The sequence below is a fragment of the Prunus dulcis genome, chromosome 2 (genome assembly GCF_902201215.1).
Source record: "Prunus dulcis chromosome 2, ALMONDv2, whole genome shotgun sequence".
NCBI lineage: Eukaryota > Viridiplantae > Streptophyta > Magnoliopsida > Rosales > Rosaceae > Prunus > Prunus dulcis.
In genome coordinates, this window is record NC_047651.1 from 6,789,994 (window position 1) to 6,815,879 (window position 25,886).

Below are 25,886 nucleotides of genomic sequence, written 5' to 3' on the forward strand. Positions count from 1 at the left end.
GGTTTGTTTAGGTTGCAAAAGGGATTCGAAGAGAGACGATATTGGGGTTTGGATTTGGGTAGAGAAGAAAACAGAGAGGAAGAGGAAGAACTGGGTTTTGAGGGCAAAGCTGTGGGTTCTGTAGATTGTTCTTGATCTTCTTTTTCGTGAGCAGATGCATAGTTAGCTAGATGGAGAGAGAGAGAGAGAGAGAGAGAGAGAGAGAGAGAGAGAGAGAGAGAGAGAGAGCTAAATTTCAGAGAAAAGTGATATGTGTGCAATAAGTGGACAATAAATATATATTTATAGGTAATAGTTGCAAAAAAATTAGAGAGAGCTGGTATTTTCAGAAAAAATTATAAAAAGGTGGCATTTAGAGCTATTTCCCTAATTTCAATATATTAAAATCTTGTAATTACAAATACGGCTAAAATCCGTTACATTATAATCTTGTAATTACAATCTATTAAAATCTTAATGAATACACCCCCTAAGTATGAGATTAAAAACTTCAATATCTGTATCTTATTTAATTACACCAGATTAAGATTCTGATTCATGATCATGAATGAAATAGTGAGAATTCTGATTCATGATCATGAAAGAAATAGTGAGAATTCTCTCTCTCTCTCTCTCTCTCTCTCTCTCTCTCTCTCTCATATTCAATACGTCTAATAAGAAAACAAAATATCATCCGGTCAATTTCAGACACCCAATATTGATTTAAGCATAGACTAAATTAATAATCCTTAGCAGTCCTTCTAGAACATTTGAAAATAAAGAGCGTCATTAACAGTCTCTCTCTATCTTCCTCTTGTCTTTGTCCTTGGCTTTGTTCTTTCTCTCCATCTGGAAGAACAAAGACTTTACTAACATTTTTGAATTTGATATGTTCGCTGTCGCCACCCAATACGACTTCTTCCTCATTTATTGTAATAGCCGCCCTTCCTCTAACTCTATAATGCTTAACATGCCTTTGACCTTTTACAATTCTTTAGTCTCTTTCAAATTGTATCACACGCTTCTTCTTCAACCTCCATTGAAGCACAGCTATAACACCATGACCATCCACCTCTACGTGTAAAATGCCGAGGTCTGCAAACGAGTAAGCTCAACCAAAGCTCATCTGACTCTCACTCTCAAGTTTTGCGTGTACAATATCTGCATATCTAGCTGACTAGTGAGTTGGGTTCCTGTTCTTGTACATATCTGTTGTACTGATTTCTTGGTTTGTTTTGTTTTCTCGATTTGGTTGCTGTTGTTGTAATATATTGTGATTTTGATTGGATTTGGCATCTGGGTACTTCTTGAATTTCATGATTGTTGACTGAATGCTGTTCAAGAGGCCTCTGATCTGATCTTCTTCAGATCATGACCTCAAAGCGGCCTCTTTTGATCCCATCTCCAAGAACCCCAAATACGCAAGAGCTCCCTACTTTACCTGTCTTTTCTGATTTTGTAAATCCCACTTCCGGTCACTCTGGATCGTTTTCCGGGATGGATTCTAAAAACCCAGCTGAGAATTCCCTCAACATTGAACCCGCCTTCAATTCTTCCTCACAGAGAAGCATTTCTTCGATTCATTCCAGGGCTTCTGGCACGAATTCTGTCCGGGAAGTGAGTTTTGGTGATGTCGGATCAAAGCCTGTACGGTATGGGTCGAGAGGAGCTGATTCTGAAGCGTTCAGCATGTCCCAAAAGGAGATGAATGAAGAGGATGTAAGGAACATTTATATAGATGATCTTGGTAAGACACACGAGAGGTTTGAGTTTTCTGGGAATTCAATAAGGACGGCAAAGTACTCAATTATCACTTTTTTGCCCAGAAATTTGTTTGAACAGTTTCATAGGGTAGCATACATATATTTTCTTGTGATTGCTGTGCTCAATCAGCTCCCCCAGCTGGCGGTTTTTGGCCGGGGAGTTTCCATTTTGCCACTGGCATTTGTCTTGCTCGTTACTGCAGTTAAGGATGCTTATGAGGACTATAGGCGGCATAGGTCTGACCGAATTGAGAACAATCGGTTGGCATCAGTTTTGGTTAATAATCAGTTTCAATTAAAAAAGTGGAAGGATATCCGAGTTGGTGAAATCATCAAAATTGAAGCAGGTGAAGCTATTCCTTGTGATATGGTACTGCTCTCGACGAGTGACCCAACTGGGGTTGCTTATGTGCAGACTATCAATTTAGATGGGGAATCAAATTTGAAGACCCGGTATGCAAAACAAGAAACCCTCTCCAGGTTGCCTGAAAAGGAGAAGATTACCGGGTTGATTAAGTGTGAAAACCCCAATAGAAATATATACGGTTTTCACGGATTCATGGAAATTGATGGCAAGAGACTGTCATTAGGACCCTCAAACATTGTACTTCGAGGCTGTGAGCTCAAGAATACTCGTTGGGTCCTCGGGGTTGCTGTTTATGCTGGTCGTGAGACCAAAGTTATGCTAAATAGCTCCGGAGCCCCATCCAAGAGGAGTCGTCTTGAGACCCGTATGAACTTAGAGATCATCATACTCTCGGGGTTTCTTGTTGCTTTGTGTACAGTTGTGTCTCTGTGTGCTGCTGTTTGGTTGAGACGCCACAATGATAAGTTGGATGACATACTCTTCTACAGGAAGAAGGACTACTCTGAGGGGAAAGTGGACAATTATAAGTACTATGGATGGGGTTTAGAGATTGTTTTCACATTCCTCATGTCCGTCATCGTATTCCAGGTCATGATCCCCATCTCTTTGTACATTTCTATGGAGCTTGTACGGGTGGGTCAAGCATACTTCATGATCCGTGATACTCAAATGTATGATGAGGCTTCTAATGCAAGATTTCAGTGCAGAGCTTTGAATATCAATGAAGATTTAGGACAAATTAAGTATGTATTCTCAGACAAAACTGGTACGCTTACCGAGAATAAAATGGAATTTCAATGTGCAAGCATTTGGGGAGTAGATTATAATGATGCGACAGCCAATTCGGGAAAGGACCAAGTGGGGTACTCTGTTCAAGGTAATAAATCTGTGCTTTTGATTATATTGTCTTCTGAATAATACTTTCTATTGTTTAGGGTTTAGGGTTTCAAAAAAAAAAAAAAAAATTACTTTCTATTGTTTTAGTAATTTCCAATTTCTTACTTCTCTTGTTTGGTATCAGTGGATGGGAAGATTTTGAGGCCAAAGATGAAGGTGAAGGCTGACCCACAGCTTCTACAATTACTAAGAAGTGGAGTGGACACAAATGAAGGCAAACATGTGCATGAGTTCTTCCTTGCATTGGCAGCTTGTAACACTATTGTGCCTCTTGTTATGGATACGTTGGATCCAAATGTGAAATTAGTAGATTACCAAGGGGAGTCTCCAGATGAACAAGCATTGGTTTATGCTGCTGCTGCCTACGGCTTTATGCTTATTGAACGAACCTCTGGTCATATAGTTATTGATATCCAAGGAGAAAGGCAAAGGTAATTTGACACTCTCAGCTCGCTTATTCATCAATATAAATACATTAATCTATAAATAGATAAGTTTGGCATTGCATGAGCATGCTTGTCTAACCTTGTGATTACAGTATGATAATTAATACTGAACTGCCTTTTGAGAAGTAAAGACCTTAGTTATCTCATTCATAATTTCCCACTCATGGGCAGTGCAGGTTCAATGTTTTGGGTTTGCATGAATTTGATAGTGACCGGAAGAGAATGTCGGTTATATTGGGTTGCCCTGATAAGACCTTCAAAGTCTTTGTAAAAGGTGCTGACACTACCATGTTCAGTGTCATAGACAGAAGATTAAACTTGGACATAATACGAGCAACAGAAGCCCATATTCATGCTTACTCCTCTCTCGGTTTGAGAACGCTTGTTGTTGGGATGAGAGAACTGAGTGCTTCAGAATTCGAGCAGTGGCATTCGTCTTTTGAGGCAGCAAGTACCGCTTTAATTGGCCGGGCTGCTCTACTTCGCAAGGTTGCTGGCAACATAGAGAACAATCTCATCATACTAGGTGCCTCTGGTATTGAGGATAAACTACAACAGGGGGTGCCTGAAGCCATAGAGTCTCTAAGAACAGCAGGGATTCAGGTCTGGGTTTTGACAGGGGATAAGCAAGAAACAGCCATATCCATTGGCTACTCATCAAAGCTTCTAACAAGAAAGATGACTCAGATTATAATTAACAGCAGCTCTAAGGATTCATGTCGAAGGAGTTTAGAGGATGCTGTACTCATGTCTAAGAAGCTTACGATGTTTTCTGGGGATACACACACTGCCGGAGGAAGTTCTGGAGATGGTGTGACTCCAGTAGCTTTAATTATTGATGGTAGCAGCCTTGTTTATATTCTTGATAGCGAACTTGAGGAAAAGGTAATTGCTCCTAGACCTATCTGTTTAGTTTTCTAAACTTCTTGATGATGTCTTGTATGCTTGTTTTGATCTGAGTGATGTCTAATATGCTGATCAAACTTATTTCATACTGCAGCTCTTTGACTTAGCCAGTAACTGTTCTGTGGTGCTTTGTTGCCGAGTGGCTCCATTGCAAAAAGCTGGAATTATTGCCCTTGTGAAGAACAGGACTGCTGATATGACACTTGCAATCGGGGATGGTAATTATTCTTCTGTTGATTTCACTTAAATAAATATCTTATACTTCCAACACCAAAATCAAGATCTTATTCCTAGTCTCATTGGGAAATAGTGTTGATGGTAGAATTTGTTTTGGAATATTGATAGGTGCTAATGATGTTTCCATGATCCAAATGGCTGATGTGGGAGTTGGCATCAGTGGCCAAGAAGGTCGACAGGCTGTAATGGCATCAGATTTTGCAATGGGGCAGTTCAGATTCTTAGTTCCCCTTTTATTGGTACATGGGCATTGGAATTACCAGCGAATGGGCTATATGATATTATACAATTTTTACAGGAATGCAGTGTTTGTGCTTATTTTATTTTGGTGAGTAATTCTTTGTCGGATAAATTTTCAGTTCATGCATGCCATCAAGGTCACTGTCAGTGGTTGTTGTGCAGACTTAAGTTCTTTTCCTCCAGCCTGAAAAGGTCTTGAGATGCGTTGGTTTTTCTTTTTGAAGTTATAAATCAAAAGAAAACAAAATACTAAACAGAAGATTGCTCATGATTATGTAGATATGGAGTCACGGTCATTAAGGGCCAAACGTTGTCTAGTTCCATTTTTAAAAGCCATAAGCTAATTTCTGGTTATGAATCTGATGTGACTTTTGAACTTGAAGCTATGACGTTGAAGATAGTCAGATTTAAATCTGTTTGTGTCAAACCTAGGTCGTTGTGTCCAGATTGTCATGTGTTATAATTGATGTTGAATCTTGATGCGAGTTATAATAGGTTTTAGTTTACATGGAAAATGAAGGAAAGAAGAATTATTATGAATCCTTGCTTATCCATTTCGCTGAATAAATTTCATGTGCTTTCTGTAGGTATGTGCTCTTTACTTCTTTTACGTTGACAACTGCGATCACTGAATGGAGCAGCATGTTGTTTTCTATAATCTACACTGCAGTACCCACAATTGTTGTTGGGATTCTTGACAAGGACCTAAGTAGAAGGACCCTTCTGACATATCCTCAGCTATATGGAGCTGGTCAGAGACAAGAATGCTACAACTCGAAATTATTTTGGCTAACAATGGTTGACACATTGTGGCAAAGTCTGGCCGTCTTCTTTATCCCTCTCTTTGCATATTGGGGCAGCACCATTGATACATCAAGTATTGGAGATCTTTGGACACTTTCAGTGGTAATTTTGGTTAATTTGCACTTGGCTATGGATGTCATCCGGTGGACATGGATTACACATGCAGCCATTTGGGGATCTATAATTGCGACTTGGATTTGTGTCATTGTCATTGATGCTTTACCTTCACTCGTTGGCTACTGGTATGCCCTCTAATTTAGTAGTATCAGATTTATATACTTCATTTTTTTCGCCAGCATAATTGCATTTATACTACAGCCGCACCCTATGAGATGCAGTGGCGAGCATTTATGTTGCATTTCATGTCACACAAAGCATGTAAAGATTACATTTCATTATAAATATGCCTCTCAAAATTATTTTTAGTAATGGTCTCAAGTCACTCCATCTGCTGTGGCTGTCCCTTGGAGGCTTCAGAAACCTGATGCAGTGGTTCCATAAAGAAGTGCGGGCAGTAATTGGGCAAGTTCATTTTCTTCTAGCTAGGGCAGAATTGTTTAGGGTAGGGTTGGTAGAGAATAGCTTTTGTTGGTTGACTAATTTCTGGGGACCTGTCTGTCAGAAGTATGGTATCATGGTTTTTCTTCATGCACTACATGCATTACTTATTTCCAATTGGTACACTTTTGAGGTTAAGTCATAGGTGTTGAACTTCTGACTGAGGTATGTAATCAGCTTAGAACCAGCAGCTTGTGGTTGAACATGGTAAATTTTGTCATTCTTCCAATAAAGAGTGAAGAAACCACGTCTGAGAAATACCCATCACCAATTTGTTTTTCTTTTTTCTTTCTTTGAGCTAAAAATAGGCATCTCCAGTCAGAAACTTACAACTGCCAACAAAACCAAGCTTCTTGTACTATGAGAAGCTCCATACATGCATCAAACTGAAATTTTCCATCCATAGTGTATGATACTTGCATGTGTATACTAATCTTTGCAGTTCCAAAATAATTTGACAGGGCCGTTTTTGAAGTCGCAAAGACTGCATCATTTTGGTTATGTTTGCTTGCAATCACCATAGCAGCAATTGTTCCTCGCTTTGTTGTAAAGTTTCTGTATCAGTACTATAGACCTTGTGATGTCCAGATTGCAAGAGAAGCTGAGAGGTTTGGCAATCAGAGTGCGTTATGCCCTGTACAAATAGAAATGAATGCTATCTTGGACCCCCCAAGGAGATGAGAAGGTGATGCTATTCGTTTTTTCTTCTCCTTTTTTCTTTTTCTTCTGTAATATATGTTATTCTTTAGGCTGCTTCAGAGTCTCTCTCTTGGTTGCCTCATTTTTCATTGTTTGCTATCCAAAGGATAGGGTTGTAACTTTGTAGTTCCAGGTTTATATGTTGTGTTCCGATTTTGTTTTGTTGTATCGCATACGATTCATTCAGTGTAATTAGCCTTACTTAAACGGAGAATACTCGAGTTTACCACAAAAGAGTTATAACAAGAGTTTTTGTTGTCTTCTCTTGGAGGGTTTATTTCCTTCAGTAGTTGGATTCTGGTTTGGTGAAGTGGAATGGCTTATTGAGTATGCTGGGATTTAAACTCTCTCATTATTCTCTAATTCTTGGTTTTTAACCTAAATCGTCTATTGAGTTATAAACAAGATGGGAGAATCCTCGAGTTTCTAGCAGACGACTGAAAACAAAGAATCCTTTGTTTTCAATGTAAATCATCTATCGACTTTTACCATTAGCCAGATTTTATGTTTTTACCGACTCTTGCGGATAACATTCTCAACCCAACCCTCAAAAATTGAAATAAAATGAAGGCAAGATTCCCTAGTCTTAAGTTAAAAATAAATAAATAAATGAATATAAAATAAAAAATAAAAAAATAAAAAACCATAGTCCCAGTTTAGGGTGGCAAATTTAACATATCAAAAATTCCAAAATCTGAGGCTAAGCCTAGTACATTCAAACTTAATGCATAAACAAGATAAATACTTAAAACAATTCAATCAGTTCTTTTTCTTCAAAATGGTCATGTAATTTGAGTAAAGATTAAAAGGCAAATGTTATCAAATTCTAACTATATTTTTAAAAGCTAACACTTCCACATGCTTGATCAGTTCATCTTTGCCTTTGAAATTACATGTAAGATGACTAAAAATGCATAAGGGGGATGAATAAGCCATTTTAATATTAAATCAATAGTAATAAACAATTTCGGTAGCACTTGCATAACATAAAATGAAGGAACACACAGTTAATTTATGTGGTAAAATCCCACCTATGGGGAAAACCCACGAGACTCCTTGGTCCAAAACAAATCCACTATAGAAAGATGATTACAAGTACTCACACACTTATTATTTTACGTGGTAAAAGCCCACCTCTAGGTAAAATCCAGGGACTCCTCAGTTAAAACAAATCCATTATAGAACGATGATTACAAGAAGTACTTACATACTTATCCTAGACACGGACTTCTTCATAACTCAACTTCTGTCATGAAATGATCTTTCAACACTCTTTACGTTGAACGAAATACTGGTCACGATTATTTCAAGCTCACCGAAGAAAAACCACCACCACTGTCTTGGTGCCCTCAACCATATGAGTCACCTATTAATGCAAATGAATGCAATATGAATGATAAACAGTATTTAATAAATCACCAAGTAAACATGGAACACTTAATGATTTATCTCAAATAAAAACTTAGCTTTCCAAACGTTATGGGATGCACTTCTAAAAGGATTCTTATTAAGAGAAAATCATGAAAATAAAATCATATTAAATGCCAAAAACATTTTTATCATGTATGCATGAGAAATACCATGTCTTACTCTTCAAATCAAATGTATTGTACGTGTAAGTCACAATTTTGGAATTTGGGAATTGCTGAGCTATTTTAATCCTGCAGTTTCTGGAAATTTGAGACATCAATTTTTCTTCAACGGTACAGCTAAATGACACTTCCAAATCTTAAGTTCTAGGAAATACCAACACAATTTCATACTAACAGCCTTCCTTAACCTACTTGAAATTTCATTTCATCCTTAACAACAAAGCAAAATAGCAGCAACTTACTTCAAATTTCTTTGCATCTTCAACACTCAAAGCAAAATAGTAGCAACCTACTTGACATTCCTTTGCATCCTTAACAACCAAAGCAAAACAAAAATTTGTTTGCATCCTCAATAGCCAAAGCAAAACAATAGCAAGCAACCTACTCGAAATCCCTTTGCATCCTTAATAGCCAAAGCAAAATAAGAGCAACATCACCTACAAGATAAAGGTAAAAAACAACAAAATCACAACAAAAAAAGTATTATTGAAATATTCTTCTTCAGAAGCAAAATCCTCAATTATGTTTTCAAATTCAAGCTTTTCTAGCATATCTATTCAATGCATATGATTGCTAGCCCATTTAACCTTTCTTGTAACATGGTTGACCTCAATTAAGATTTCAATAATTGTAATTTTGAAAAGCATCTTTCTACATATGCAATAGTATTCTATAGACAATCAAAACATTTGGAAAACAGTCCATATCGTTTACAAACATACAATTTCAATATTTGTATTTGCTTCTCTTGGTAAAATCAATTGCAGCACCTGTAACTCTAAAAACACATCACTTACATCAACAGAAAATTCACAATTTCTAAAGTAGTCTCAAGATTCACATCACTTACATTAGCACCTCCTTCTCTCTTCCCTCTTCTCAGACGAAATGGCAAAACTTATTTCTATGACTTTGACCTTCTTTAGAAAATTCATGCTTAATCCCCATATCATAAGCAATTGTTCTAGCTTCAATCATAGCTGATGCAAACCCAATTTCTCTATAATTCTTCATAAAAGAAATGAGCACCTTCAACTCTTTTATGTTAGCATCAATGCACATATCTTTAGATTGTAACTCTTGGCTGATTAAGTTAAATTTCAACAAAATATCATGCCAAATAACCATGCCTATTAAAAACTCAAAATTTTCAAATTCATGTGTTGCTAAACTTTCAGCTTCACTTTTTATTTTAGCACCTTCACTGATTTATGCTACTTTAAGTTCATGGATTTTTCAAATACTCATTTTCACAAGATAATTTTTGGGGGCTTTTATTCCTTACACCTCAAATAACAAAAACATAATTTTATAGGATTTTAATATCAATTATACATTGACTTATTGAGGTATCAATTTTAATCTAAACAGCTGGAATTCATATTATGACTAAAACTGAATTTTCATATTTTAATTTGTTGGGAATTTGATTACGGTTACCTTCTGAATGACCACCTTCTACAACCATATCATATATTTCAAACAGACTTTTTGCTTGATTTCAAAGATGAGGAAAAACATATATCAATCAATCAATATGACTAAGCTTTTCCAAAATCAAGCAGCTTCACTCTTGGCTTAATTTAGAATTCCAAATCAGAATTCAAAATGCAAATAAAGTTTTTCCAAATCCAACAGTTGTTATATCTGTAAAAATGGGCAGATTCCTTTTATGCACTACAAATATAATCGACAGTTATTATTGGGAGAGCTTCATTTATATTCTCCATTGTTAGGCTTACTGTTTTAAATCTTGAATTGCATTAGTCCTATTCGCCCCCCTCTAGGGTTGATTCCTTGGGCGATAGATGGTAAGATAGGATTATGAAGCCCAATAAAAGGTTGAGATTAAAGTTGGATTGAATTATCTCTACTTCTGTTAGGCCATGTAATAAGACATTTCAACTAATCCAGCATCTTACTCATGTGTAATACCAAACACATAATCTTTTCGACCCAAAAAAACAACACTGCAATAAGATAAAAATCATTCTGATTGGCACAATTTCGCTTTCTAAGTAACTTCACATTAGTTAGTTTGTAACAATATACACCACATCAATTAAATTTTTGTTGTAAATAAAATCTAAACCATCACAAACCCCAAACCATCAAAAGCAAAAGACATATTCAGGCAGTCGAGTATAACATGTCTCATCTCAGAGTTTATACTTCATATTAACTAGCTGTTTGAAAATCCCCAAAGTCATCATCTGGTATATCTTGAGTGATTTCATTTCCAGAAGAAATTGATTCTTTTGAATCATCTTCTGTTGATTCTGAGGCTTTGTGGTTAGAATCCCCCTGAAGATTGAGATTTGGGGGAAAGTTTGTGGGAGACTTCTGACCAGTAGACGGTGAAAGTGGTCCTGGGGGAGGTGGTGGTGGTTTGATACAAATCAAGGGCTCTTTTTGGTTGGCCTTTTTCTCTGGTGAGTTGTTCTCAGAAACCTTGGACTTGACAATTTCAGCGCTTTTCTGTTGACAGCAACAAGAGATTAGATTCAATCAGAGTACTCCAGTAAGTAGCATGAGTCAGAGGACACAGTTGACAAGAAAATGAAGATACACTAACGTTCTTTAATTGTAGTACAAGAGTCTCCCCCTCTTTTAAGCTGTAATCAACCAAGGAAGTTTGCTGAAATTTTTGCTCCATCTCTTCTGCAGTTTTCTTTTTGTCCAGATATCTTCAAAACAATTTAGAAAGGTACATGAGCTTGAATGATGGAAATTCATCCTCATGCATATGCATTTAAAATCACCTAACAAACTTCTAAAATGTTGTAGAGAAAATGAAGAATGGGCAAAATTGTAATCACTGTACATATGGGACATACTTCATGTGATCATGCAAGGCTGCTTGGAAATCATACGCTTCTGTTCTTTCTCGAAATCCTATGCCAATGAAAGCATGCCGAAGCCGACCATCTGCATAAATTTCAAAGTAATGAGAAATAATACATGGACAAATAACTGGAAATAAAAATTAACTGAAAAGGCAAAATTTGCATCAGAGTCAGGCACAAAATTTTGGGAAAGCGGGAATACTAAAAGGTTACACAAGAGGTAAAATAAAACAAAGCAAAAGAAGTGGCATAATCCTTCTATGGAAAAGAGTCACTCTTCTGTCTATGGTTTTCTGACATATCACCACATGGTGGTAGCACTACTCAAGCAATAAATATGCTCCCCTGTCTAACAGAAATAAATACATTCCTGTATATGCTGCCCAAATGAGAAAATGTCTTCGTCTAATTTAAAAAGTTGAGCTCCAATATGATGTGCCCTTCCAGTAAATGAATCTAGATTGGCATAGGCCTCTTTTGTTCTACCTCACATATGTATCTAATCACCCGCTATCCCAGCCTAGTATAGGCATCCCAGTTCCAACCTTTGAGAAACGATTTACAGAAGTGGGGAAATTGTATATCACAGTGATATTTAATACAGTGATCTGCAAATGCTTTCTGCATTCTTGTAAAAATACTTCTTCCGTCCTTATTTCAAGGTAGATTGTTCTTCATCTAAAATGTCTGGTCTACTCTTGTCCAAACCACTATGGACAGATGGAAAGCTTGTGAGTATTAGCCCTCTCCCACTACTAGGAATATATTTGAAAGTTTTAAAGTCGTGTAAGCATAGTTCACCATGTTTAGAATGGATATACATATATTAATGCGCACAAGTTTTGGTCTACTCTGCTGTCGTAACAACCTCTCTGTGGTATCTCTGGATCTACGACATTTCTTCTCAAAATATCATCAATAGGGAGGACCTAATTAAGGCCAAGTGTGGTTGTCCGCCCCCCAAAAAAAAAAATTGTTTTTAAGCTTAAGGTACTTGATCTCTACTTCTAAGTGGGCTAATAATGGTATTGACTGATAATCTAAGCCTCCACACAGTTCCATTTAGTCTTCTAAGAACCCACCAAGCCCCCACATGCACTAAATCTAGGGTGTGTCAAAGGTGGACATGAGGAAAGATCTATCTCAGGAGTCAATAATGCCTTTGAATCATTCCAACAATAGTCTAATAGGATTCCCTAAACAAGAGATCTTAAACCAATGAAGCAAGTATAGCAGCTCACCAATGTTCTCCTCTACACGTAGCACAAAATATCTGCAGAACGAAAAACATTATTTAGACACTTCTAGATACTAATCAAAATCCATAAATTGAAACTTAAATAAGATTCTGCAGTCCAATAAAGATGGCTCCAGTTTAACTAGAAATAGGATAAACCTGCTGCTATCAATTACAGGTTCCACTGGATGAGGCTCTCCCTTTCTCAAAAAAGCCCGAGCATATAGTTCACCTGTAAGGATATATCATATTATGTAGAAACAAAATGACTCATGCTACAAAAGGAAGAAATACAACTTCATCTGATAATAACTAAAATATCCTCACTGGTGTTCTTATCTTCAAGTCTGATAATGCACTCTTCTCCTTTGCTGATTACTTTCAATATCCCTTCCCATACCCATTTGTTTACATCCCATTCATCAGCCCTGAAATAAACTTCAGACACTTCAAACTCAACTCCAACACATGCAATGAAGAGTTCCAGCAGTTATTAATTCCAATAGAAGAGTACTCTTCTTTTTATTTGTTCATTGTATGATTAAAGAGCATCCAATCTCAGGATTACTAAAACTCATCTCCATTTGTTTGTCTATTTTTGGATCTTTTGATTTCTTGCCAATCCAACTCCATCTCAGAAAACTTATCCACAAAATAGCTTTTACAAGCTCGCACAATCTAGCCTAACTGTAAGCTTCATTTCGAGGTAACTGATCGATGTGTGGAACAGAAGCATCAAGGTTACAAATAAATCAGATTAATCACAAATAAACTGCTAAATGCTAGTAATCACAAATAAACTGCTAAATGCGTGTCACATTTTCTATTTTTATGAGTTGAGCATAACCTGTATGAAGCTGCACTTTTCCTCGGTGGTATCTGCACAAACAATATAATAGCTTAGCTTGATATCACAAATAACTTCAAGAACCCTACATAACAGTAACCATACGTTTCTCTCATTGTCGATTTCTTATAATTACTTGCTCAATTGTAATTTAAAACCCATGACTTTGTATAACTTGATAGATCCCAACAAGCACCAATAAATTACTAAATGGTAAAGGATCACACCATCAACTTGTATTAGCAAAAAATTTAAATATTTACACTCCAACAAGTTCATTTAACTAAAACATCAATAATCAAATTAACCAAAAGAACGAAGAAAAAAATGCCAATCTATTCAGCCATTAACCCAACTTACACGCTAACAAAATTCATTCAACTATTACATGCCTCAACAATCAAGAAGAAATCCAGTTGAATTATGCATTTTCCATTGCATTCCCAAGATACCCTTCAACAGAATCACTACAAAAATTCATGAAAACACAGGGATTCGGGCACATCAGGTATTGTATATCAAAATGAACTATACCAAGTAGACATAGCATTCAGGCACTTGAAAGAGAACAAGCTCCAGAGCTTCAGCTTCGTTCACTTCTTGATCATTTGGCGCCGCCTCTTCCTTCTGCATTTTACACTGAAAAGATAGAGAGACCCAGATTGGGATCAGAACGAGTGACCAAATGTGAATCTGAAACTGGTTTTCTGATTGGAATTTGGTAAATTAATTTGGGTTTTATTTAGACTTTCAAGATTTATATCTAGGAGGAGGTTTCTAGTCTCTCTCAGTTTCCTGTAAAGAGACGATTGCAGAGCTCTTTATCAGCGTCCTAGTCAGTAATTAGCATAACCAGCGGGAACCGTTGGATTAGATTACTTTTCTAATCTAAGGCTTCGTGACTGTTTGCTGATTTAAACAAAAATGGGATCGATGGACAGTTGTGATCGATGGAAAGGTCCCTATTATTGTATGCGATCGGATGGAGTCAACGAATTTGATTTAGTTCGGAGAGGTTGCTTGCATTTGTGGGAAACACCGAAAAGGGTCATTTCATTGCAACATATATGCTTTGGAATAGTAGTAAGAGGTGGTAATTTTTGATAAGATCCGATATATGACTCGAAATTTGTATAGAAAATTAGCATGTTAATCCGCAAAATTAAAATTTTTGGTTATTTTTGAGTTAATCCGTCATTGACCGATTAATAAACGGGTGAATTTCAAATCAACCCGCCAACCTACTAAAATACCTATGTAACCCGTTTATTAAACGGTCAACCTGCCAACCTATTAAAATACCTATGTAATCCGCCAACTCGTTAAAATACTTATGTAACCAATCAATTCATTTCTTTGTTTCTTCTTCCTTTTAAATTTTTTTTATTATTTCTTTTTCTCAATCTTCACACTTAGAGAGAGGCAAAATATAATCACTATTTTATATAAAAAATAAAAAAATGCAATTACTTGATTAAATTATCAAAATTCTTTTTTTATTTGTTTTTTATTTGCTACCACTTATCAGGCGATCCCGACACGACTTGAAATCCGCACGAGAAATTAATGGGTCAACCTGTATACGACGTGTTTATTAAACGAGTTAGGTTTGGCCTTTAAAACAGATAATAATAATTTCACCTTTAAAATTTCTCGTGCGAATACAATATAGAGCAAAACAGATACAATAATTTCACCTTTAAAATTTGTACCTTCAAAAAACAAAATGATGGCAAAAAGTGTAGGGGTTTACGGTTCAAGTGAAGATGATGGCATACGATATGGCCCGAGCTGATTGTCCACTTACAATCCGCCATGTGGATGGCCTCGATAGCAAAGATCTTGATATCTGGTCCCACATGACCCGACCATCCTCACAAAAACCTGACCAGACCAATTTGCCATACCATTGTTTATGACCAATCTTGGTCGGGTCGGACAGGCTCACCCAACCTAGGCACTTGGGGCAAAATCAGCATGAGCTTCTTCCCCGTGTGGTTTGACTAATCAAACTATGAGTAATTAGGATATAGATAGTTACATGCCACAACTCTAAACCAACCTGCTTGGACAAGTTTCACCACCCGGCTAGAGCATGCATTAAATAATCCTTTGGTTTTAAGCACCCCTCTCTTCATGATGGTACCATGGCTAAACACCTTCTCCTTAGATTTAAGGAGACTTGCTCCCTGTGGGCCTTCTATAAATATCCCTACCTACATTCAGACAAAGGTGATAATTCTTTCTCATTTTATTCTCTCAAACTATCTTTATTCCACTCTTATTTTGACATTAGAAAGGGTTTGGTTGGTACTACACTAGTGCCTCTTAGGTGACTAATTTTTCTCTGTGTAAAAAAAAAAAAACCACTTTTAAAGTGGAAAGAAGGCATGGTGCTTCATATCGACCATGTGGAAGCTTCGACTTTGGCCTGGTCAAAGTCCTAAATTGACTATTTAGAATAACTCATCAACAAAAGTGATCATTGTCCCTATTTTCAAGGCCATGACATAGTTCTCCCTCCTCATTTTCACTTTTTTGTAACTTTTTAAAAGAATGTTAATTAAAAAAGGTCAATTACAAAACAATGGGCGTAGTGCATTTCGGTTTAGTTTGATTATTAAATCACGCGTCGCACTAATGAAATATCGTGATTCCAATTGGTTCAATTTATATCTAATCCTTGAAATATGATGAAACTCCACTCATATATCCTTATTTGGTGGTTCGGGTAAGGAGAATAACAACGTATGATATGAAGGAAATTGAGGTTTCACCCTAAGGATGGAGGAAGTAGCCCAATTTCTTATACTCCTAGGCTAGATTACTTAATTTTTTAATGTTGGACAAACACTTTCAACATGATATCGGTATCATTTTTACTAATACATTCTAATTATTAAGTATGGTAAACAAAGAAAACTATGCGGAGAGATGGAGAGAAAATGAAGAAGCTTAACTGTGATTTTCTGAAAATCTGTGCATAAAAGGAATCACAACCATACTTGAGTATTTATACTAAAACTTAGCCTACAAATAGGATTAGTTGTATGTCTTTGATGTACTTAGAAATTTTGTATTAGGTTCGACATATGGATGTTGGTCAAGGATGTTACCCTAACAAAAATCAGTTCTAAACTAATTATATAACTACGAATGCAAGCATGCTCAAGCTCTTGTATGCCAGTGTCACATCCCAACTTCACTACCAATATATTATTCAATTTAGGCCCCGCCCATACAAATTTGTTCTTGGGCTCAAGCCTATGCTATCTTACCTAAAAGGCCTCTAACTAAGAAGTTCCCACACATATAAGGCACTTCACCTTTCTCTCCCCGAGCAATGTGGGATTACTCATTGATCTTACCAATTTTTGCCTTGCATCATTCATGGATCATAGGTCTTACAATCCACCCCCTTGGGGCCTCATGCACATTCAGTTTCTATCTCCTAGTTGCACAAAACCTTCCCCTTTTCCCTTCTGCTTCATAAATAGGTGTTTTTACTTAGGCTTTTTTATTCTTCTCTTTGATAGGAAGTGCGGCAGGAGCATGAATCACCTATCCTAGGTGCGGCTGACCTAGTAAACATGGCTAAGGTGATGTGGCATCTCCCATGATGACTTGGATGCAATTTTGATGACTTGGTGTGATGATGTGACATCTTGAGTTGCATGTTAATTGTGTGGCACTTTGACTTCTCATTTTCTTTATCTAGGCATGTTCATAATTCTTATAGATTTCACCATCACTTCGTTAACATTTTGCTCTGTAGGTCTCGAGTTTCACCATTGGTTTCCTAGTTTGATCGGGAAAACTCCATTTTTCTCAATTTTCACCAATTTGATTGACTTAACTTGCACATTCACAAAAAAATATTGAACAACTCAGATAGTAGAGAACTAGACTCAAAAACTAAGAAACAAGAGACGAAAGTCGTAAAATATGGACATTGTTATAAAATAACCTGGGATATGTGCGAATTTTGAGCTGCACATAAAGTAGATGGGACACAGTATTTAACGAGGTTCGGCTATGCCTACGTCCTCGGAGAGCAGCAACAGTAACTTTTCACTATATAATAATATGACTACAATAGTGTTTACAATATGTATGGCTCACTGAATTTTCTTTCTGCTCACTTACCCTCTTCTTTCCTCTTCTCTCTCTTTCCTCCTTTCCTTTTCCTCTTCTCTCTCTTTCCTCCTTTCCTTTTCCTCTTCTCTCTTTCCTCCTTTCTCTTTCTCTCTTTCCGTTTCCTATCTCTTTCTCTCTTCTTCTTTCTTTATTTATAGACATGTTAAATGGCACCCGTGATTCTACAATACACATCCGTGAGTGTGCAGCTGATAAACCTCCAAATACTTTGCTTAATTTCTTTGTGGGCCCCATAAATGTGGGCTCCACATGTTTCTTCTTTACAACACTCCCCCTTGGAGACCACATGTCCCTAGATTGGTTGCCTCATTAAAACCTTGCTTGGAAAAACCCAGTGGGAAAAAACTAAGCGAAGGAAAAAGAGTACAACGTGCATATGTCCTATGTTAGAGGACTCTTGAATGCTCCCCCTGATTTTGCATGCTCCAACTTGATTGCTTGCAGAGTTGTCGTAATCCGATGCCATGCACTAACTTTTGGAATGTACATTTCGGCAATGATTTAGTGAAGAGATCTGCCAGGTTATCACTTGAGCGGATTTGTCTGACTTTGATTTCTTGACTCTTCTGGAGCTCATGTGTATAGAAAAACTTTGGTGATATGTGCTTGGTCCTGTCACCCTTGATATATCCTCCTGTGATCTGAGCAATACAAGCTGCATTGTCCTCATTCAGAATTGTTGGAGTGTCTGTTGTTGAGGGTAGGGCACATGTGCTTCTGATGTGATGGATTACCGACCTTAACCAAACGCATTCACGACTGGCTTCATGGAGGGCAAGTATTTCTGAGTGATTGGAAGATGTGGCCACTAATGTTTGTTTTGTTGACCTCCATGAGATCGCAGTTCCTCCACATGTAAATCCATATCCAGTCTGTGATCGTCCTTGATGTGGATCAGAGAGATATCCTGCATCAGCATAACCAATAATACTCTGGGCGTTGGTCGATTCACTGGAATAGAATAACCCCATGTCTGTTGTCCCACAAAGGTATCGTAGAACATGTTTGATGCCGGTCCAGTGTCGCCATGTTGGAGTAGAACTGTACCTTGCTAACAGATTGACTGAGAATGATATGTCTGGTCTGGTACATTGTGCTAGGTACAATAAAGCACCTATTGCACTAAGATATGGTACTTCTGGACCAAGGACCATTTCATCATCCCCTTTTGGACGATATGGGTCTTTCTTAGTGTCAAGCGATCGATCGACCATTGGAGTGCTAAGTGGATGGGCTTTATCCATGCCAAACCGTTTCAATACTTTCTCAGTATAAGTTGATTGATGCACCAAAATTCCATTAGCATTGTGCTCAATCTGCAAGCCAAGACAATATTTTGTCTTTCCAAGGTCCTTCATCTCAAACTCACGTTTGAGATAATCAACAGTCTTTTGAAGCTCTTCAGAAGTTCCAATTAGATTCATGTCGTCGACATATACTGCCACTATCGCAAATCCAGACTCTGATTTCTTAATAAACAAACATGGGCAAATAGGATCATTTGTGTATCCTTCCTTCAGTAAATACTTACTGAGACGATTGTACCACATTCGTCCAGATTGTTTTAGCCCATATAATGATCTTCTCAATTTAACTGAGAACATGTCCCGTGGTTTGTTTCTGGCTGCTTCAAGCAACCTGAATCCTTCTGGAACTTTCATGTATATATCTATATCCAATTCTCCATACAAATATGCGGTAATGACATCCATGAGTCTCATTTCAAGTTTTTCTGAAACCGCCAAACTTATTAGGTAACGGAATGTAATTGTGTCCATTACTGGAGAGTTCGTTTCCATATAATCAATTCCAGGCCTTTGTGAAAAACCTTGCGCAACGAGTCGCGCTTTATACCTTGAGATCTCATTTTTCTCATTGTGCTTTCTTGTAAATACCCACTTGTAACCTACAGGGTTCACATTGGGTGGAGTTGGAATAATATGTCCAAAAACACTCCTTTTTTCCAAAGAATTTAATTCTGCCTTGATTGCATCTTTCCACTTAGGCCAATCTTGCCTCTGTGCACATTCATTAATAGAGCAAGGTTCAATATCATCATCTTTTATGATTTCAGCAGCCACTGAGAATGCAAATATATCATCGATGATCATCTCATTTCTACTCCACAATTCATCAATGGACGTATAATTTATGGAGATTTCTTGACTTTCAGGTACGGTTGCCACTCCAGGGGCACTTGTCTCACCAATGACGTTTTCCTTGTCAAGAAGTACCTGTCCCTCTTTGGGGGCATTTGAATTATGAATTGTGGGCTCTCTATTTATTTCATTTGGATTCATTTTGTCCATCAACTTCCTTTTTCGAGGAACTGAATCCTTTGAGCCTAGTGGTCTGCCACGCTTTAGGCGTGCAGCAGATGAACCATTTGCTGGCACATTGCTTTGTCCATTATGGACATCAATCCGTGCGGGTGCATTTGCAGCTGGGATATGAGATTTTGTCACCTTTGCTGCATCATTAAATGCATCCGGCATCTGATTTGCAATACTTTGGAGGTGAACGATCCTTCTCACTTCGTTTTCGCATTGAGCAGTATGAGGATTGAGATGAGACAATGTGGATACATTCCATGATAATTCATGTCGTTTTTCAGGAATGAGTTTGCCTTGTTCTTTAGACACAGATTTTTCCCCCCCTAATGGTGGGAAGATTGTCTCATCAAAATCACAATCCGCAAATCGTGCGGTAAAAATATCACCCGTCAGGGGTTCCAAGTATTTGATGATAGATGGTGAATCAAAACCAACATAAATCCCCAATCTGCGTTGAGGGCCCATCTTAGTACGTTGCGGTGGTGCAATAGGCACATATACCGCACACCCAAAAAATTTTAAATGTGAAATGTTTGGTTGATTTCCCAATACGAGTTGTATTGGAGAACATTGATTGTTGGCAACAGGCCTCAATCGCGCAAGTGATGCTGCATGTAAAATGGCATATCCCCAAGCAGAAATTGGCAACTTTGTTTTCATTAGCAAAGTGCGTGCTATCAATTGAAGGCGCTTAATTAAAGCTTCTGCCAAGCCATTTTGAGTATGCACATGGGGAACAGGATGTTCAATATCAATGCCTAGTGACATGCAGTAGTCATCAAAAGTTTGAGATGTAAATTCACCAGCATTATCGAGTCTGATTGACTTAATGGGATAATCTGGAAATTGGGCTCGTAATTTAATTATCTGAGCCAAAAGCCTAGCAAATGCCATATTCCGAGTAGATAAAAGACAAACATGTGACCATCGGGTAGATGCGTCCACCAAGACCATAAAGAACCGAAATGGTCCACATGGGGGATGAATAGGTCCACAAATGTCCCCTTGAATTCTCTGCAAAAATGATGGAGACTCAACATCAACCTTTGGTTGTGATGGTCTGATCACCAACTTCCCTTGTGAACAAGCTCGGCAAAAGATGTCACTTGATAACATAATGTGTTTAGTCAATAAGGGATGTCCTTTAGAGTTGGTGATGATCCTGCGCATCATGGTGGATCCAGGATGACCCAACCTGTCATGCCAAAGCTTAAAAGCATTTGAGTCAATGGACTCTTGGTCCATGACACTATGTGCCTCAATTGTCCATATGGTTGTGTAATACAACCCTGATGAGAGCTCACAAAGCTTCTCCAGTATATGCTTTTGGGTATCACTGGAGGTAATACAAAGATATTCCATGTTTTCCTCTTTCTTTGTTTCAACATGGTAGCCATTCAAACGTATATCTTTGAAACTCAACAGATTCCTTCTTGAGTTAGATGAATACAAAGCATCTGGAATGGACAGTATTGTTCCATTCGGTAACATAATTTGGGCTCTTCCTGAACCTTCAATCAGATTTGCAGGACCTGATATGGTTGTTACCTTTGCTTTTGTAAGCATTAATTTTGAGAAATACTTCCGATCTTGAAGGATCGTATGAGTAGTTGCGCTATCTGCGAGACAAATATCTCTGCCATAGCCTTTGTTTTGAGGGCATCCATAATTTACATCCATACCACCAAATAAGTAAAATAAGCTGAAATCAATAAAGAAGACAACATTACCACTTTTATTGGATTGAAATTTAAACAACACTTCAGCTAATACATATAGTACATTAAGGAAACAACACTTCAGCTAATGCATATAGTACATTAAGGAATTTAATCTAATTCGGCCTCATAACCTTCATTCCCTCTTTTAGTAACAAAATCAGAAACATCTAGATGCGTCTTGTTTTGCTGACGTGATATTTCTTATGAGCCATCTATGGCTGGCGGAGCATGATCAATGTAATTTATCTCCACTTTCCTATTCTTAAGTGAAGCTTGATAGAGATCCGCCAAATGCCTGGGCGTACGACATGTGCGTATCCAATGTCCCTTTGCACCACATCTGTGACAAGGGCTTTCAACATTTCTAGGCACATGGCTCATCTGTGCCTTTCCCTTATTACGGGATGCATTTTTGCCATTCGTGGATGGACCACTCCTTGGACCTAAACCCTCTGAACGAGCACCACGATTTTTTCTATTTCCTTGCCAGTGGCCCCGCTTGCCCCATCGCCCACGTTTGTGGATATTACCACGAGATGAAGTGGCATTCACTTCCTGAGATGCAGCATTTATTTCAGGAAGTGGTGCTGAGCCCGTTCGGCGAGATTGGTGATTCTTTAATAAGAGCTCATTATTCTGCTCAGCTAACAAGAGGCAAGATACAAGTTCCGAGTACTTCTTGAAACCGCTATGTCTGTATTGCTGTTGAAGGAGGACATTTGAAGCATGAAAAGTGCTCAGAGTTTTTTCGAGCATATCTTCCTCAGATATATTTTCCCCACATAGCCTCATTAATGAGGTAATTTTGTGCATAGCAGAGTTATACTCGGACACTAACTTGTAATCTTGAAATCTCAAGTGAGTCCATTCGTATCTAGCTCTTGGGAGAGTCACCGTCTTCTGGTGATCGTATCTTTCACCTAGAGCTTTCCACAGAACCAACGGTTCATCAACCACCACATATTCGCTTTTCAGCGCTTCATGGATGTGGCGGCGAAGAAAGATCATGGCCTTCGCATTTTCTTCAGGCGAAGCATCATTCTCATCTACAATTGTTTGTCCGAGGCCATTGGCTTGTAGATGAATTTTGGCATCCAGGACCCATGATAAATAGTTGTCCCCGGAAAGGTCCAAGGCAGCAAACTCTAGTTTTGCCAAATTTGCCATCCAAAACTTTAGGCTCGAGATCTGGGACATTAAGCCACTTATTAATAGGAATTTCAGGCCCTCATTATTCAGGTATATTAATTGATGATAAAAATAAAGTGCTATGAATTTGTTGGTATGGACGATAAACCCGCACCATACCTTAAATAAAATTAAATGTGCGGTAAAATAAATTCATAAATTAAATTGCTTGCTGTATGGACGTTAATCCCGCACCATACTTTAAATAAAATTAAATGTGCGGTAAAGTAAATTCATAAATTAAATTGCTGTATGGACGTTAATCCCGCACCATACTTTAAATTAAATTGCTTGCTTGCTGTATGGACGTTAATCCCGCACCATACTTTAAATAAAATTAAATATGCGGTAAAGTAAATTTGCGATAAAGTAAACGTGCTTGTATGTGCACTAATTCTGCTCCATACATTTAAATAAAAGTAAAGGCGTGGACGATAAATTCGCGCCACCCTTTTAAATAGATACTGTTGTATGGGTAATAAACCTACACCATACCATAAATAAAATAAATGTGGGGATAAAAACCTCCACCTAATATATATGAAGTGCATAATATATCATATATTGTGGGCAATATAACTGCGCCTCTATTCAAGATATAATAGATGGGTTTTAAGATCACACCATCATTTTATTACAATAATTTGTATTACAACGCGATGGGTAAAAATTACACCACCATAAAATAACAGGACTGATTAAATAACTTAGAAATTACAAATTACGTTACAAAGAAGTAAATTAAACAAGTATGGATTAAACAACATAGAAATTGTGAGAACACAAAAAAAAAAAAGTTTGCATGTCGTTGTAGTAGAAAAGTGAGAGTAGACATGTTAAATGGCACCCGTGATTCTACAATACACATCCGTGAGTGTGCAGCTGATAAACCTCCAAATACTTTGCTTAATTTCTTTGTGGGCCCCATAAATGTGGGCTCCACATGTTTCTTCTTTATAACAGACATATCAATTTTGCATTGTTTTTATATATTTTTACTATCTAACCCCTCTTTCATTGTTTGGTTTTTGACAAACAATAGGACATTACAAATGTATTTTTAACGTGAGCCTGCACACCCTTAATAAAGATACACAACTGTAATTGAGGTAGTCATAACTAGGTATCAAACTCATCATAAATATATATGACCTTGCAATGCGCTCAAGATTTGGGATACAATAGCGGCTTCTCATCCTTTATGGCAATATTTTGGGTGTTTGGATGTAATATTTTTGAATGCCTGGAAAGGTTAGAGTTCTCTACTAGTTTATAAAACTGCAAAATCTGTTAAAAATAATGGACCTACAGAAAATGTACAGGGTCATAGTACTTAAAGGATAACGACTTAATTAACTTGAAACCGAAATAACCTAACTCGTATGGATGCTTGAGATAAGCTCTAGCAGTCCAGATTAAAATAGATGAAGGATCCAAAACCTACAATGAATCTTGACCTACGAAGCACTCCAGAAGTTGACCTTCTACTACTACTATAAGAGCAACTCCACCCATTTGCCCTTAGCCATGGCAAGGGTGGAGCTAGGGCAGCCACTATTCACGTGAATAGTGGCTGCCCTTGCAAATAGTATTTTGTGTTTCCACCCATTGCCATGGCTAAGGGCAATTACTATTCATTTTTTATATTTTTTTCACAAATTTTTTAATAAAAATAATTAATTTAGATAACATTTTTGGGTTCATACATATCAATATTTATTATAAAATTCATATCTCAATCGGATAAAATTTTAGTATTTATAGAAAAAAAAAAAGAGTATTTTTTTTAAAAAAAAATTCAATTTTTTTCATTTTTTTATTACACAAAAATTGGCTGCCGTTGGATTAGAGAAAAAAATCTGATCGGAGAGCCCAGAGTGCGACACGTGGACTTTTAGTGGTACTGTAGCGCCAGACACTGTAGCACTGCGGCACTGTAGCGATGACGTCAGCACCAAAACGAGGGCTGGAGCTCGGGCCAACCTTGCCCTCGGGCCAGCCCAAGTTGCTGGGTCCCATCTTGCGCTCGGGCCTGGGCTGTGCGCTGGAACACCTTTTTTTTTTTTTCCTCCCCTAGCCTCGGGCTGGGCTGTGCCGCTGGGGTTGGCCTAAGGGAATATTTGTACAAACATGTTGGACAATGTATATATTAACAATAAATTGTATATGTTTTATAAGAGCATTTCCACCAGTTGCCCCTTGCCATGGCAAGATTAGCCCTAGGGCAGCCACTATTCACGTGAATAGTGGCTGCCCTAGTCCCCTCTAGCAAAATGTGTTTCCAGCAGTTAGGGGCTTGCCATGGCAATTACTATTCATTTTTTTGTTTTTTTTCACAATTTTGTTTACTTAAATAATTAATTTGGATAATATTTTCGGATAAGATTTTTGGGTTCCTACGTGTCAATACTATTCATATCGGATAAGATTTTCGGTTTCAAATTTCAGATAAATTTCAAATTTCAAATACATTTCAAAATTCAAATTTCAGATAAATTCAAAATGTCAAATTTCAGATACATTTCGGAATTCAAATTTTAGATAAATTTGAAATTTGAAATTTCATTTGAATTTCAAATTTCAGATAAGATTTTCACCCTCTAAGATTGCGCCACGTGTCATATCTATCTGTGTACATTTTTCTATAAAATCAGAGGTTCAGCTCATACCTCCCACACCAATTCTTCTCTACATTTCCATTTCTCAAATTTTAGATTTCATTCTCCATTCTCAATGGCAGACATGGAAGAGATTTTGGAGAGGCAAGAGAGAGAAACTAGAGAAAGAATGCGTAGACGAGCTGCAAGCAAAAGGGCGCAGAGAGAACTAGATGAGCAACTTGGCATAGCAGTTGCTTTGCTGGAGGAAGAAAAGCAGGCTCGCCGTGGTTCACGAGAAGGCCGTCGCCCAAATGTGGACAGACATAGACATTCCCGGGGTAAGAATCTTATGGAAGATTATTTTATCCCACAATCTCTGTACTCTGATGTTCATTTTCGAGGGAGATATAGAATGCAACCTCATTTGTTCAAAAAAATCATGCATGATATTTGCAATTATGATGAATA

At 37.5% G+C, this 25,886-nt stretch overlaps 2 protein-coding genes across 3 annotated transcripts; one reads left to right on the forward strand and one right to left on the reverse strand.

The window, feature by feature from the left end:
- The first annotated feature begins 798 nt into the window (after positions 1–798).
- On the forward strand, positions 799–7,117 carry LOC117617928 (phospholipid-transporting ATPase 1). Of its 2 annotated transcripts, XM_034347558.1 has the most exons (8): positions 800–1,084; positions 1,569–2,986; positions 3,131–3,437; positions 3,629–4,337; positions 4,453–4,576; positions 4,704–4,923; positions 5,423–5,881; positions 6,659–7,117. In XM_034347558.1, the coding sequence occupies exons 1-8, from the start codon at positions 1,065–1,067 to the stop codon at positions 6,876–6,878; spliced, it is 3,477 nt and encodes a 1,158-aa protein (XP_034203449.1). In that variant the 5' UTR covers positions 800–1,064; the 3' UTR covers positions 6,879–7,117. The 2 variants fall into 2 exon arrangements, with proteins under 2 accessions (XP_034203448.1, XP_034203449.1); XM_034347557.1 differs by having other exon boundaries at positions 799–2,986.
- A 3,347-nt stretch (positions 7,118–10,464) lies between these two features.
- Positions 10,465–14,361, reverse strand: LOC117619259 (uncharacterized protein At1g03900-like). Its single transcript, XM_034349171.1, has 8 exons — positions 13,953–14,361; positions 13,419–13,450; positions 12,899–12,999; positions 12,731–12,803; positions 12,576–12,607; positions 11,326–11,416; positions 11,064–11,175; positions 10,465–10,966 (listed from the first exon to the last, which is right to left on the reverse strand). Exons 1-8 carry the CDS (start codon positions 14,049–14,051, stop codon positions 10,667–10,669), a joined length of 840 nt encoding a protein of 279 aa, XP_034205062.1. The 5' UTR covers positions 14,052–14,361; the 3' UTR covers positions 10,465–10,666.
- Positions 14,362–25,886: the final 11,525 nt, after the last annotated feature.

What these genes read in the sequence shown, in the direction of transcription:
- LOC117617928 (XM_034347557.1), top strand. Translation starts at nt 1,351, where the DNA reads ATGACCTCAAAGCGGCCTCTTTTGATCCCATCTCCAAGAACCCCAAAT. An exon ending in ATCCAAGGAGAAAGGCAAAG is followed by an intron (nt 3,438 to 3,628) that starts GTAATTTGACAC and finishes TGGGCAGTGCAG; the next exon opens with GTTCAATGTTTTGGGTTTGC. An exon ending in TTTGTGCTTATTTTATTTTG is followed by an intron (nt 4,924 to 5,422) that starts GTGAGTAATTCT and finishes TGCTTTCTGTAG; the next exon opens with GTATGTGCTCTTTACTTCTT.
- LOC117619259 (XM_034349171.1), bottom strand. Translation starts at nt 14,051, where the DNA reads ATGCAGAAGGAAGAGGCGGCGCCAAATGATCAAGAAGTGAACGAAGCT. An exon ending in CCTGTAATTGATAGCAGCAG is followed by an intron (nt 12,608 to 12,730) that starts GTTTATCCTATT and finishes TTCGTTCTGCAG; the next exon opens with ATATTTTGTGCTACGTGTAG. An exon ending in TTGTACTACAATTAAAGAAC is followed by an intron (nt 10,967 to 11,063) that starts GTTAGTGTATCT and finishes TGCTGTCAACAG; the next exon opens with AAAAGCGCTGAAATTGTCAA.